The sequence below is a fragment of the Phragmites australis genome, chromosome 14 (assembly GCF_958298935.1).
Source record: "Phragmites australis chromosome 14, lpPhrAust1.1, whole genome shotgun sequence".
NCBI classification, from domain to species: Eukaryota; Viridiplantae; Streptophyta; class Magnoliopsida; order Poales; family Poaceae; genus Phragmites; species Phragmites australis.
This window is the reverse complement of record NC_084934.1, coordinates 2,419,109-2,434,130: the sequence shown is the minus strand read 5'-3', so window position 1 is coordinate 2,434,130 and position 15,022 is coordinate 2,419,109. Positions and strand designations below refer to the sequence as shown.

At 43.7% G+C, this 15,022-nt stretch overlaps 2 protein-coding genes across 3 annotated transcripts; one reads left to right on the top strand and one right to left on the bottom strand.

The window, feature by feature from the left end:
• Window positions 1-606: 606 nt before the first annotated feature.
• On the bottom strand, window positions 607-2,750 carry LOC133891460 (reticulon-like protein B8). Of its 2 annotated transcripts, none has more exons than XM_062332176.1 (6): window positions 2,486-2,750; window positions 1,766-2,045; window positions 1,478-1,658; window positions 1,229-1,370; window positions 1,081-1,150; window positions 607-968 (listed from the first exon to the last, which is right to left on the bottom strand). In XM_062332176.1, the coding sequence occupies exons 2-6, from the start codon at window positions 1,950-1,952 to the stop codon at window positions 796-798; spliced, it is 753 nt and encodes a 250-aa protein (XP_062188160.1). In that variant the 5' UTR covers window positions 1,953-2,045; window positions 2,486-2,750; the 3' UTR covers window positions 607-795. The 2 variants fall into 2 exon arrangements, with proteins under 2 accessions (XP_062188160.1, XP_062188159.1); XM_062332175.1 differs by having other exon boundaries at window positions 1,766-1,986; window positions 2,486-2,746.
• A 6,103-nt stretch (window positions 2,751-8,853) lies between these two features.
• LOC133890804 (oxygen-evolving enhancer protein 2, chloroplastic-like) lies at window positions 8,854-10,301 on the top strand. The gene is made up of 4 exons (XM_062331365.1): window positions 8,854-9,226; window positions 9,300-9,532; window positions 9,662-9,712; window positions 9,810-10,301. Exons 1-4 carry the CDS (start codon window positions 8,869-8,871, stop codon window positions 10,068-10,070), a joined length of 903 nt encoding a protein of 300 aa, XP_062187349.1. The 5' UTR covers window positions 8,854-8,868; the 3' UTR covers window positions 10,071-10,301.
• The last annotated feature ends 4,721 nt before the right edge of the window (window positions 10,302-15,022 follow it).

Here is a 15,022-nt window from a genome sequence, read left to right as displayed (position 1 = left end):
TGTTAGGGTTGAGCATCCACCTAAAACATTAAGTTACACTCATTCATAACTTGGACAATGGACTAAGCCTTGAATTACAAGTTTGTACAAATAAATTTCATTTAAAGTCATAACTGATACTTGGCTGCCAGTAGGCTACCCCTCGGATGAAGCATATAAGTCGTACTATATGGTCTCTTCATGAGTTTATTATAAATCACTCAAATCTCATAGACTGCGACCAACAGTCAGGCTAATATATATGTGTTTTTTCAAAAATATCATGTATGATAGCATCTTCGCTAATTAAAGTCAACATAACACATTAAAGCAATAGCCAACTTGTCTTACAGATTTTGAGAGTATTACATCTTCACTCAATGGGTTGTGTGATACTCTTCTTCAGTTAACCAATAACTTGTTCTTCTCAAATTCTAATTCACCGGATCTTCGATTATATAAGTTAAGTTACCACTATGATATAACTCATATGGGTCTCATTTGTTTTAAGTTTTTCTTATTCATGTATGAAACTTCTAAGTATGTGCCAGTTGTTTGACATTTTCCCTTCGAGCTTACGGCTCAAACTTCGTAATAACGAATGGTTTGGTGTATGGCTCGTGTAGAGACCGGAATAAAATTTATTCCTTCATCTGAAAAAACAGAGATCTCCCTCTAAATTGTTCACTGTAAAACATAACAGCATTACACCAGTGCTTCTTCACTGCAGAATATCAAGTAGTAATCACTCAACAGCTATGACAGGCGCATCAATACAATGGGTCAACCCAGCTGATTATGGAGTAGTGAGCTAAACTAGTCGCTCTTCCTAATCTTGAGGCTGCTCCTTTTAGGCACCTTGCTCAGGACACCCTTGTCGAGCTTCTGGTACTGATTCTGGAGCAGGCCGAGGATGTTGTAGAGCAAATCGTCCACCTGGTCCTGGTACTTCTCGTAAAGCACCGGAAGAGTGTGTGCACACACGAACCCTGAACCAGACGACAATCAATGGCCGGAGCAGCAATTATCAAACACTAAACAGATGTTAATCCTCGAAGTGTCTGTCAGTCGAGGTGAAGTGAGATCACTGACGAAAATTACCGATGTAAGTGACAGTCAGGAAATTGCACCAGCTGCCGATGATAGCGGCGGCGAAGAACCCGGCGATCACCTGAAGAAAGAAAGCTCAATCTGACACTGAAGAAATGCAGACGCGGAGTTCAGCAAGCTAGTCACCATGGCCACTTACCAGGAGAAACCGCTTCAGGTCTCTTCCACACGACACGTCCTGCAGGAGGCCCAGGACCTTGTTCACCTGGGCGCCGGCCGCCGCGCCGATGTTCGCAAACAGCTCCTCCGGTAACTCGACGCGAGGCACATTCGACGGAGACCTGAATGTTCAGTCGGGCCATTGTTAGTTAGCTCCAGAGACCTTCCTGTGATGAGATCGATCATGGCCGTGGATATACGACGAGCTCCAGAGAAGCTGCATATATACCCGTTGAGCATGCCGGCGAAGCTGGACCAGGCAAACTGGACAGCCATACCAAGAACAAGCATGAAGCACACGATCGTCAGGAAGTGGTAGTCGAGCCACTCCAAGAAGACCCAGGCCGCGGTCGCCACGGCGAGGACGCTCGAGGATATCTTCTTGTTCCTCCACAGCAGCACGTCGGCGGCTGCGTGCGATCATCACATTCACAGGCAACGAAGAATCATCAGCCATCGCATCATCAAGCATCCAATGTTGTTAAAGATGGGAGGAGCAAGTGAGTTGCATATATACACTTTCCGCCGCCCAGAACGTGATGGACGGACCTCCTGTTCTGGCCACCGAACAGCCTCTTCGCCTGGTTGGAGACAGAGCCCTCGTCGTCGAATCTGACGGATTTCTGATTTGGGAGTTTCTCGGCGATGGTGTCCACGATGCTGCTCATGATGTTCCCCGCCGCGTTCTCGGAATGCTCTGGCATCTCTGTGCCTCCTGGATTTGAATTCCTGTGCCTCCTGACATTTCACATGAAAAGTGAGTCCATTTGACAAACCACAGCTTCTTCAGTGTCTCCCTTTCAATAGATTAGGAAAATACTAATTAGGTGAATGAATCGGTGCTGGTTGGAGCAACTGATTGATTGAATTAGGAAAATACTAGCTCTACTGTTTGGTCTTCGCTGCTATCTATATTCACCAAAAGCTGTTCCCTTTGAGCGAATTCGATCGCTGCAATAACCAATATCATCGACAACTAAACCCAAACCAGAGTGAATAACTAACTGATCAAGAAACGTAGGACACAGCAGGGCATAGCATCTCAACTTCAATTTTTCTGAGCTTTTAATCCCTGCACCTTAATTTGTCTAACTAGCCCCCCCCCCCCCCCCCAATTCTGCCATATTTTGAGCACCAAAGTAGAGCAAGATACTGCAGAGTGCAGATTCCCCTCAAAAGCAACCAGGTGGAAAAGGAGATAGAGAAGAAGGATGAAGCAGCAAAGAGATGAATTTACCGATGCAAAGCAGTATAAACACGGTGAGCTGGGGAGCTCGACCTCTGGCGATGGTCACAAGAAGCAAGATATCAGTTGGTGAATCGTGAGATTACAGCTGATTGGGGGAGGATGAGCCGATCAAAGGCGTTGATGGTTACGGGAGGACGAAGAGCAGCAATAAGTAGCCTTTGTTGGAGAGCCAGATAGAATGAGATGATCTATCTAGATTTTTATTTGGTGGAAGAGATGGCATATCTTATTTTAAGATCTTGAGTCTACGTCATCCTTACTTCCTGAGTGGGATAGCTACGCAACATTTCTAAGATCTCCTCATCTAGCATCTACATACAGAAATATTGTTCTATAAAACTCATCTCATCCTAGCTCACCTCTAAAACATTTCTAAGATCTCCTCATCTAGCATCTACGTACAGAAATATTTTTCTATAAAACTCATCTCATCCTAGCTCGCCTCTAAGTAAATATTTTAAAAAATAGAATAAGATCATTCTCCAACTAAATCGTACCAAATTTCGTGGAGAATGACACAGGTGGGCAATAGGGCCTGCCTGATTGGGCTGTGGGCCCAAGGCATCCTTGCGGCCATTCGTGTGGGCCCAAGGCATCGTCGCTGATATTTTCTTTCTTCACTTTCTCTTCAGTGCAGTGAAGTCAAACCACTACTCCAGTACCTTTCGCACGTGAGAGTGAGCTCTGTCGCTCGCTTTTTAATTTATTAATTTTTAATTTAAAAATTATAAAATTATATGGCTATTTTTGAAATATGTAAAAATAGACGGAACTGACGATAAGTTTAAAAACTATAAAAATGATGTGTTCCAATACTCCCAACATTCAAAATACTATTAAAATAAATTTGTCTTTTTTATCTGATTGTACAAGTAATTTTTTATGACTATTTAGATAGTGTTTTGACAGTTGAGAGTATTGAAGTACAATATTTTATGATTTTTAAACTCATCGCTTGATAGATGGATGATTTTTAACATTATCGTCCGGTAGATAGGCGACAGTATTTCTCATCCACCGAACAGACGAGAAGAGTCTATATTTCCAAATTTATGAAATATGTCCATATTTTTGCAAATTTTTAAATTCAAAATAAAAATAAAAAAAATCCGTAGATAAACCCATGAAGAGGATCAATGGCCTGGGCCTTCCATCGGCCCAACTCGGCCTCACCAAATCGTGGTGTCGTGGACTTCGGTTGGGTTTGCTACTTTGCTGCTCGGCACTCCCCTCCCCTCTAGCGAATGTCTTCACCTCCTTGGCCCCTCTTCTTGGGCTTCCCTGCCCAATATCGCGGTGCTGACACAACCGCGGCGGGAGCAAGAGCTTTTTTTTCATACATATATATTTTTAAAATTTTCAAGATTACATTATCTTTTTAAAAATAATAAAGTCTACTCTACCATTGCCCGATCAACGGACGAGAACAAGATCTCGCCCGTTGAACAGGCGACACCTTATGGGTTTTGGCTGGCAGCGCATTTAATAATCGGGAAGAGTAAAGTCTCGCCCGTGCTCGCTCGTTGAACGGATGAGACCTTTCTCTCGCCGTTCAACGGGTGATACCTTCATTTGATTTAATTTAAGTGCAGAACTATATGTGTAATTAGTTTTTTATAGAATTTGTATTCGGTAAATTGAAAAATATTGCACATTAATTTTCTCAATTTTTTTATTTAGTTGGTGTACAAGTGCGTGCAGTTTTTTTTTTTTACGAAGTGACTTTGTGATAATACAAAATCTAATTTGTTGGAAGGGCAAATATCCTATGTCCACGTGCCTCGACCTATTTTCATTCTATAAGGCATGTTAGGTTTAGCAGTGGCACGCTATTAGGTTAGTCTTTAAGCGTACCGTACATTTCAACATTTGTTATCATCTCTTTATAGTTTTGATCGATTCGCGTAGTGATGAAAGCTCATATATCCCATGTAATGTTTATCAGCGTATGTAAATTTCGTGCTGGGTTATGTGATATTTGTGCTTCATAACTACTATTGTTCGACAAATTAGATTTTGTATTCTCACAAAGTCACTTCTTGAAAAATAATCTCATACTTTATTATCTTTTATTAATATATTATAATAAAAAGTTGTGAGACAGTGACGATATCTAAAACGATATTTATTTTGAATCGGAGGAAGTATACCTCAAGTGTTGGTGTGGGTTCGATCTTGCGAAATAACACATGTGAATCGGGAAGTTAACCTCTCTGAGCATATGCAGATCACAAGGGGAATACCTCTTTTTAACCATGTTCAACTTTTCCTGGATTGTCTATGCTTGAAATAGGATTGATGCCAACTATACCATCAGATAACACGGTATAGATGATGGCTGGATACTGCACTCGAATTTACAGCAAAATGGGACGTCTATATTTAGCTTGTGCCCTTAAAAAGCATGAGTTGCTTGCTGCATTTTAGAGCTATTTCCTTCCAGTATATTTTAAGGTGCAAACCATAAGTAAATAGGACAAAGCACTATTATTTTTTTTTGCCCTGTTGCCAGCTTACATTCATCTGGAGAACCTCTGCTCCTCACCACATTTAGCTTCACATTCTAAATTTAGATCCTTATATTATCTATGATCAACAATCTACCACCTTTTGTTTGCAACCCTCCATTTGCTGGGTTTGGACTCTGATTCCAGGAGAAGTCACGATGAGGTCCCTCTGCTACGTGACTTTCCTGTCCATTTTTTCTATCAACTTACATTTTTGCGCATCAGTCCGTCTCCTAGCTGAAAATCCAAATGTTCAGCCAGCTGATGCACCGGCGGTTCCTCCCGCCGGACTGCCGGTGAACATTCCTGCCAATGTTCCGCCGGAAGTGCTAGCCAACGTCCCACCGGAGATGCTGTCCAAACTTCCGGCCAACATCCTGCTGGAGATGCTGGCCAAGCTTCCCACCAACATTTCACCGGAGACGTTGGCCAATATCTAAGCTTCGGTTCGTATGATAAAGTAATAGGTTAAGATCTCGTGTGATTTTAGGTTATCTGTGGAAATTAATTTTCGCATACAGTTTCTTATATGAACTGTTTATGATAATAACTCTATTATTATAGACGGTTCATATAAGTAAACACCTGTAGAAATAGAGATTTTTCGAGACGGTTCCTTATACGAACTAGAGCTATTACCACAGACAGTTTATATGAGAAATCACCTCTGAAAATTAGTTTCTATAAATAGTACATGTCCGTGGAGAGCTTGATTCAGATTGAGCTCACTGTTGTTTGAAATCTAGATTTAGATTTATGGTTTATTTAGGGTTTGAGTATGTTCTAAAGATACTTATGATTTTAGCCATTTAGATCCTAGAATAAGCTAAAATTTATGTAATATTGATTTAATTGTGTAGATTCATATGATTGTAGCATTATATTTTAAAAATATAGGTTCAATTTGATGTTTTTTTGGCTCTAGGAGGTTTTATTACGAATGGAGATTTTTTTATCTAGGTCTAGATGTAGAGTGAGAGAGAGTAATGAATCTACATTGTTTTGAGCTATAAATTTGTGCGAATGTAGATTCAATTATGTAGATATATTATAATCATAACATACCAATTTTTTTTTAAAAAAATTCTTTTTAATTATGATTTTTTATTAATTAATTAATTTATATATCTAATTTTATGGTTAAAGTTAAAGATGGATAGAGCATGGATGTACGATGCGTCAAGATACAGAGAAATATATATTAAATGACTATGTTTTTATTGAAATCACCGAGAAGAACGCTTTGACTAAGAAGACAAAGAAAATATATTGTCCAAAGAACCATAAATTATAGGATAAATTAAGCATAATCAAATCACACTTGATCTTGATAGGTTTTATCGAGGATTACACATGTTGGTCCAATCACGACGAACAACATACAAGCGAACCAAATGACGACATCGCTGCTGATCAAGTGGATGGTAATGATGAGGGAGTCGAAGGCGACACTGATGTTATGATGGATGATGATACCGATTTCAATCTGGAGGAAATATTGCGCTATGCGGAATCGTATGTTTTAAGGAACATAAGATGTTTAGATAATTTTGAGGTATTACAGAAGGTATTGAATGAATCTTTGTATGAATAATTAAATGGTTGTGATAAGGAGTTTATGGTGTTGTATTTGGTGCTTGAACTTCTAAGGTTGAATGCTAACAATAGATGATCCAACAAGAGTTTTTCGGATCTGTTGAGTCTCTTAGCAAACATACTTTCAAAGCCTAACTTCTTGCCCACCACTATTTATTAGAGGAAGAAGCTTATATACCTGTTGTTATTGGATATGTAAAAAAATACACGCGTGTCCGAATCACTGTATCATCTACCATAAAGAGTACGAATCCTTAGATGAATGTCTGGTGTGAAATACGAGTCGTTACAAGAGGAATAATAATTATGAGTATGAAGATGCTTCCACTAACATAAAGAAGAAGATAATATTGTTTGTAACGATTCTTTAAGTCAACCGTTTGTGAAAATTATTTGTACAGGCAGTTTGTTAAGTTAACCACCTGTATAAAAAATCATATGTGAAAATAGATATTTTTTCGAGACGGTTTCTTACGTGATCCACGTATGATAATAGAGCTATTTTTATAGGTGATTTACATAAGAAATCAACTGTAAAAAATAGTTTCCGTAAGTGGCCTAAAATCACATGGATCTCAGCCTATTACTCAGACAGTTCGTTATATAAATCGCCTATAAAAATAAAATCTAATTATCTAAAAATAATTTTTATAGTAATGAATATAAATCGTCTATAAAAATAAAATCTAATTATCTAAAAATAATTTTTATAGTAACGAACCTCCCACCGGAGTCGCTGGCCGGCCTCCCCGCCGCGGCAGCAAAACAACCGGGGCAGCCTGGGGCCGATCAGAACGCAGCGCCCGGCCTTCCCGCCGGTATCCCGCAGATCCCGAAGATACCGGATTTCTCGGGGCTGGCGGACACATCGTTCCCACCAATGCCGTCGGGGCTGAAGATGCCGGAGATCCCTAAGTTCATCAACAAGATGGTCGAGGCTAAGCAAGCTAGCTAGCTACATTCAACCAATGTCTACGGTTTTTCCTCTAGATTGTGACCTGCCGATTCACTCAAGTTTTACCGTATCGCCCATGAACATAAAAATTCCACTAGATATATGAATGTATGGTTTATTAAAACTATTTATTTACGGATATATAGTTTATTAAAATCATTAATTTTTATTAAGATTTATATTGAAAAAGTACCTAAAAAATCATAGAATATATGAGAGAATCGATAGATAATGAGTATCATACAACATGGATGAACGATCGAGATATGTGATACGTGCACAAAGACATGCACGGTTATATCTCCTTGTTACCCATACGTGCTAATTTTCTCATCATTTTGTCGATATTCTGGTTTGGGTGTTGTAATCTCATGGACTATACTCTTCTCTCTCTCACACACACATATATATACCTCTTAGCTCATCTTGTGAATTATGACATCTGTTCTCTTTTTAATGTCGTTTTAGCATTCGGCACATAAAACAAGTTACAATAAATTCTTTCATACATGACATGTTTCTCTCTCGATTTTCCATATTCTATCAATGACAAAAAATCACCAATCCACCGTACTAATATATAAGTACTCTAGTAAAACATCGTATTAAAAATCTAAAACGACATCTATTTAAGAATAAAATTAAATTTTTAAAATAACATTTATTTAAGAATCAAGAGAAGATAGTACTGCAACTTCACTGGATTGCATTGAAAATTAATCTGACCTGGCTGGGCTCGATTGGTCAATGACAAAGTTAACGTGAAATTCTTGTAAAAATCTTGCGTCGCATACGGGACTTTACGGCTTAGGAATTATAAAACTTGTGGTATACCACAACATCGCGATGCACGATTCCAAGAACGAAATGGGCATGGTAAAGAAAACTATGTTTTGCTGCTGTGTTTAAGTAGAGGCGGTTGTTTTCCTAGATTTATTTGTGTCTCGTTAAAATGAAATTTTCTTTTAGAATAGGCAACGTGTCCGTTAACAATAAGACTAGTGACTTTATAGATCTATAAGTTTCGTATATTCGGTTTTTAACCTAAGTTATGTGAACGTGTATATATGATGATGTGAATATACGTGTGTGGCTATAAGTTATATTGTTGTTTCTCAAACAAAAAATCGCCATGGTAAAAGCTGAGATGGACACAACCAAACAACACCATGACAGGGCAGGGGGAGAGAGAGGGTGTTGGCCCAATGAAACATGGCGATCCGACGTGGCCCAATGGCGCGTCGCGGAGCCTTATCCGGCGGCGTCGCCCCTGATCCAAACTCCATCCGCTTGGAGCCCTCACCACAGGTACCATGGCGCCGGCGGCCCCACTGCCCCCTCCCCTCGTTATCACAGCGCGAGCTAACACCCGCCCGGCCGCAGCAGCGGCAGTGTCAGTGGCATCCATACTCTTGCAGAGGAGGCAAGGCAGAACAAGCAGCGCGGCGATGGCGTCCACCTCCTGCTTCCTCCACCAGTCCACCGCCCGCCTCGCCGCCGCCGCCTCCTCGCCCCGCGCCGCGCCCGCGCGCGCCCAGCTGCTCGTCTGCAAGGCCCAGAAGCAGGACGACGACGCCGCGGTCACCCGGCGCGCCGCGCTCACGCTCCTCGCCGGCGTCGCCGCCGCCGGGGCCAAGGTGTCCCCCGCCGCCGCCGCCTACGGAGAATCAGGTAACCTATATATCGATTCGAACAAATCAGCAAGCTCATCGAACGTCTCCTGATGGTCCCGATTGATGCGCAGCCAACGTGTTCGGGAAGCCCAAGACGAACACGGAGTACATCGCGTACAGCGGGGACGGCTTCAAGCTGCTCATCCCGTCCAAGTGGAACCCCAGCCGGGAGCGCGAGTACCCCGGCCAGGTGCTCCGCTACGAGGACAACTTCGACGCCAACAGCAACGTCTCCGTCATGATCCAGCCCACCGCCAAGAAGACCATCACCGAGTTCGGCTCCCCCGAGGAGTTCCTCTCGCAGGTACCTACCTACCTACCAGATGCACCACACTCTGCTTGCACTACTCGATCTCAGCTTGTAGTAGTAGCAATTGGAATTGGAATTGGAATTGATGCGCGTACGTGAGCAATACGATGGATGTTGCTGCAGGTGGACTACTTGCTTGGCCGGCAGGCCTACGCCGGCAAGACCGACTCAGAGGTATGCATGCATGCGACTGTCACGTTTGGCCTGTAGAGTTACAACAGGATTTCGCAGCAGTGAGCTGAGGAGTGATGAACGATGTATCGATCTGCAGGGCGGGTTCGAGGCCGACGCGGTGGCGACGGCCAACATCCTGGAGAGCTCCGCGCCGGTGGTCGGCGGGAAGCAGTACTACAGCGTCACGGTGCTGACGAGGACGGCGGACGGCGACGAGGGGGGCAAGCACCAGCTCATCACGGCCACCGTCGCGGACGGCAAGCTCTACATCTGCAAGGCGCAGGCCGGCGACAAGCGGTGGTTCAAGGGGGCCAAGAAGGGCGTCGAGAAGGCGGCCACCTCCTTCAGCGTCGCATGATGGATGAATCGCATCGCATCGCATCGAGAAATTTGATTGATTCAGGGATGCACCGTGTGTGCACGCACGTAGAGAGGGCAGATGCATGTGTACGTGTTTCTTTGACGATTGTACATGAGAACAGATGGAAGACTAATCAAGGAGAGAGGTCCATTTCCCTGCAAGGATTTCTATCTGTCATCCATGTGTTTAAGGAATCTTAATTACTACTACTAATGCTTCATTTTTGTATCTCTTCATGCTCTAGCTCTAGCAAGGAGATGCATAATATAGTGTTTCTTCCAAGAGGGGGGAGATAGCCCCTCCACGCTCAATTACATATTGCCATATATCCTTGTTCTGTTGAAGTATAAGCGAATTTATTTTTAGATATCTTCTGCTCCTACTATTTGGAGTACCGATTAAATTTAACCCTTCATTTTTCAAGGGTAAAATAGATATTTGCTGTGACTCAAATCATTCATGGGAGGGTATTGTACGCTTTTTTTCCCCTTTGATCAAAGATTAACTCCAACCAACACCTAGAGTGTTTGGAATCCACCCCGGCCGCCGCCGAGTTCTACGCGGCCGTCAAACAAATATACCGACGTCGAAAAAGAAGTGACTAATTTAACTCGAACCAGATCATTCTAAAACTTGTCCATCACGAAGGTATCTCCGATCAGAGTGTGCATACAAATCACCATTACAAATCTATTAATTATAAAATTTCCATGTTGCCTTTTCACTCCCCAAGATTATAATTAGGAGATATCGGAGCATCCTTTACAGGATTCCTCCCTCTTCAACATATGTTCTCCTCATCACCTATCTGTGATACGCTTGGCACCTAGTGTTTTCTGCGAGAGAAATATTCGCAATTCCCAGCGTTTGGCAAAATGAAGTGTGGGTGTACCAATGTACGATTGTATATGACTAAATTAATATAAACACATAGGGGCAATAAATAAAATAAAGAATATAAGATACACCGATTTTTACATGAAAAATCCTTACGGAAAAAAACCACGATAGCCCGAATGCAATATTTACTATATAAAGAGAGTTACAAACACCAAGGATTTATATTTAGTCATCAACTCATCTCGAACGGTTCACAATAGATATAAATGAAGTTACAGATCTGCTTTGATGACTATCTCTTTGATCCTTTATCATCATATTGTTTCACAGATCCGAAACTCACAGTTTTTTGTATTTCGAATTGCCATATATTGTATCTGTATTGTTGAATATGTATATCACGAGCGGGCCAACATACTCAAAGTATACAAAAGAGAAACAGGAGACAAAATGTAAATGAAACACGTAACTTTATTCATTCATTATAGAAATCATAAAGTACCGTTTTATATTTACAATTCACTCCACACATATATATACGCACACGCTATTGACTATTCTTCAAGTGACTGTGTCCTGGTTCCCAGGGCCTCATGAGGCCACCGGTTAATCATGTCCGGCTTCCGACCGGACTACCTCCGATTAAGCTGCGTTTGATTGGTCATCGTTAGGTCATCTCCGAGTCTGTAAGGCTATAGTCATATACATCACAGACCAAGCAAAGTAAGCATCAGAAACCAAACAGTAAAAGAGACGGGACAAACAGTCTAGCATGAGCTTTATGGACTGTCTATATATCCTGGACCATCATCGACCACACAGGCCTCAAAAACTGCAGCCCCTCATCATCGGCCATAGCCTCAGGTACTACAGAGAATAGAAGGAGAGAGAGTCTAGATACCTAGCAGTTTGCCAGTTACAACCTAACAGGAGCCCAACAAACTGCAATGTTTCTAAACTCCTATATACGACCTCTAACCTCAACATATGCCACAGGCAACCCCTCTTAGGCCTCCACAAAGTCATTGGCCGAATCCGAAAGACGATGAACATTGCCACAAAGGCAACAACCACATATGCAAAAATACCACAAAGGGCAAAGGGTAATCACCAGCATGTCAGGCAGCAACAAACAGCCACCAAGGCAAAAGGTAAAAGGCCACCAGGGCAAAAGGGCACCAAGGCATTAGGGTCATTCATACGTCAGGTAGATAAATGAGCAATAGAAGGGCTCATAACAACAGAACCACATCTAGCCAATAGCACCATGTATATCAAGCCACCATATAACAAAGAAGCATGCCATCAGGTATCCCGTCATGATGATAATATAACAGCTAAGTACTGAATATCTAAAGGTCTTAGGGTAGCAATACCATCTCTCTTAGCGACATATTGCTATCACCAACCCTCATATGCATCAAGCCCCTAGATTACCCCATCAGCACAAGAGGAAACAAACCACAGGACACCAAGAAGGGGGCAACAGAACTATAATACTATCACCCAAGCACCAACACATGCACGGTGGTAGCACATGCACGCCAACACAAGGAACCCGGTGATAACAGAGGTCAAAGGCCCGATGGCCGGTCCCCAGAACACGGTGTGCCACAAATCACCAAGCCAGCCAAACACAAAAGGAAAGGGATGTGGGAAAAACTCCAATCGACAGCACTAGAGCGTGGCACGACGGCGCTCAAATTCCCAACCAGCAGCAACGCACGGCGGCACTGACTCCCAACCGGCAAGACACATGCATGCTCCTACCGCCACAGCACAAAAACCGGCTAGATCAAAATTATCTCCACGGTCTCAGTCGCGGCACAAAGGCTGGCCGAAGCTACACAGATCAAACTCATCTCCACGGCCAGATTCCACCACAACAAAAGAACCGCGATGACCAACTCATAGCACAACTCTACGGTCACGGCAAAGAGGCCGGTTGGATCATAAACCAACATCAATCACCACCAACACCAGCTGGGGATAGCACCCCCGCGACCAAAACCATCCACAACTCCCGGCCACGGCACAACCTTCACGATCGCGGTAATGAGGATGGCCAGATCACCACACCAAAAAAAAACAACACTATTTGATTCAACACTATCACCAGAACACAGCCGACCTCTATCATCACTAGAACACAGCCGGCCTCTATCATCACCAGAACATCAATCGACCACCCAAATCACCAAAACACCCACTGGCCATCAACAAGAACAGCACAACACTATAGGGCCATCACAACAAGCATCGCTGACCCAAAATCACCACGGCTTCGCAAAACAGCCGGACAAACACATGGCCACCACAACAGCACCACACACACAGACGCGGCTATGAGTCATTGGCCGGCTAAACACCTCTGGGCACGAACGCGACGCCGAGGCGCCGGGCGGCAAAACATCTTCGGGCACGGATGCGACGCCGAGGCACCGGCCGGCACACCTGGAGCACAGATGGAAGGGGAGGGGGAGCAGATCATTGCCGAGACCCACCGGCACTAGCGAAGCTGGCCATGGAACTCCGGCGACGGAAAAAACCAATGGCAAGTAGTGGATTAAAGGGGAAAAGCTCTCCTCTCTCTCTACCTCTCTCCGATCCAGCCTCCTCTCTCTCCGCGAACATCCTATGCCTTTATAGCCGGCAGCGGGAGGAGTTCCCACGCGGAGAGCACGTATCGACAGTTGGGATTTGGAAGGGGAAGAGATAAGGATGGGGAGGGGATAAGCACGGGGATGAGATGAGGAGGGGCGAGCGGCTCGGGGTGGAGTGGCTCGGGGTGGAGTGGCTCGGGCCCGAGGCGCAGAGAGGGGCGAGGGCAACGAGAGAGAGGCGCGCGCGGCTGTGGAGCGTGAGGGAGAGGAGAGAGTCGGCTTGGCCAGCCACACGCACGACGGCGCGGGGAGGGAACCAGGCGGGCGGCGCGTGCGAGGGAAGAGGCGTCGCGGGGAGCCGAGAGGGGCGAGGGAGGCGACGGGGAGAAGAAAGAGCGTAATAGCCCGGTCCCCTCCCTAGGGCTACGGTGGGGGAGGGGATAAGGGGGTGCGCGGGCCAGGCCAGCCGGCTGGGCCACACGGCAAAGGGGAGGAGGGAGTGGCCGGGCCGGGCCAAAGGTTGGCTGAGCTCCCCCTTTTTTTTCTTTTTTTTTATGTTTACGTATGCGTATACGGGGGATTGCAAACATATATGGTAAAATACCATCGTACACATATATAGAGATCTTACAAGTTTCTTTTTTCCCTGTTTTAATCAGACAATGGTGTAGTTCCTTATTCCTAGAGCCTTGTAAGAACTCTAGTTAATTTGCATCTGTAGAATTTGTACCCATGGAACACCTCTGATTAAGTTGTGTCAAATGGTCATCAAGCCTCCTACATTATGCTATATATCTATAAGCTGTATTATACTCATCAAAGAAATGTTGCCAGACTCATCACTTTGACTTAATGCTATATTCCATCATGCATGGAGTTTAAGCTAAAAGTTTTGAGTTGTGTTCCGCCTCGTCGGTCAAAAAAAAAAAAATGAATTAAACACATGACTCTACTATATCTTCGGCATCACTGAACCTGCTCTACCACGCTTTTACGTATTGTAGCTCATTTATGGGTATACTTGGCACTGATGGACCATCGTTAATTCTTTAAACGAGCACCCTTGCTTTCATTTCCTTCAGAGGGAAAACATTGCAACACATGTATGTAAATAATCATATGTGTGCCCTTACTTCTGCTCAATATATTTCGTATGACTAAACTTGCAAGGGCATGTCCCTTGCCATCAAGACTGTGTGTGACTTCTATGCACTTGCAATCTGTGATACTCTTGTAGGCGGCCCACAAGATGGCATAGCCTCTTCTTTTTATATCGTTTAAACCTGCAGTGTACGTGAGTACGACCGTCAAACACAACACGATTTTATAGCTAGTCCACCTGTACCTACAAGGCGCGTGTACAACACTGTCGAAATGGCTTAGGTTTCATTAACCTCTTGTACATGTAATGTGCGAGTGCATTACCATTGAAACGGCATAGGTCTCAAGGACCGTTTGTACCTGTAAGACACTTAAGCCTCACCGCCAAGACATCATGGGTCTTGT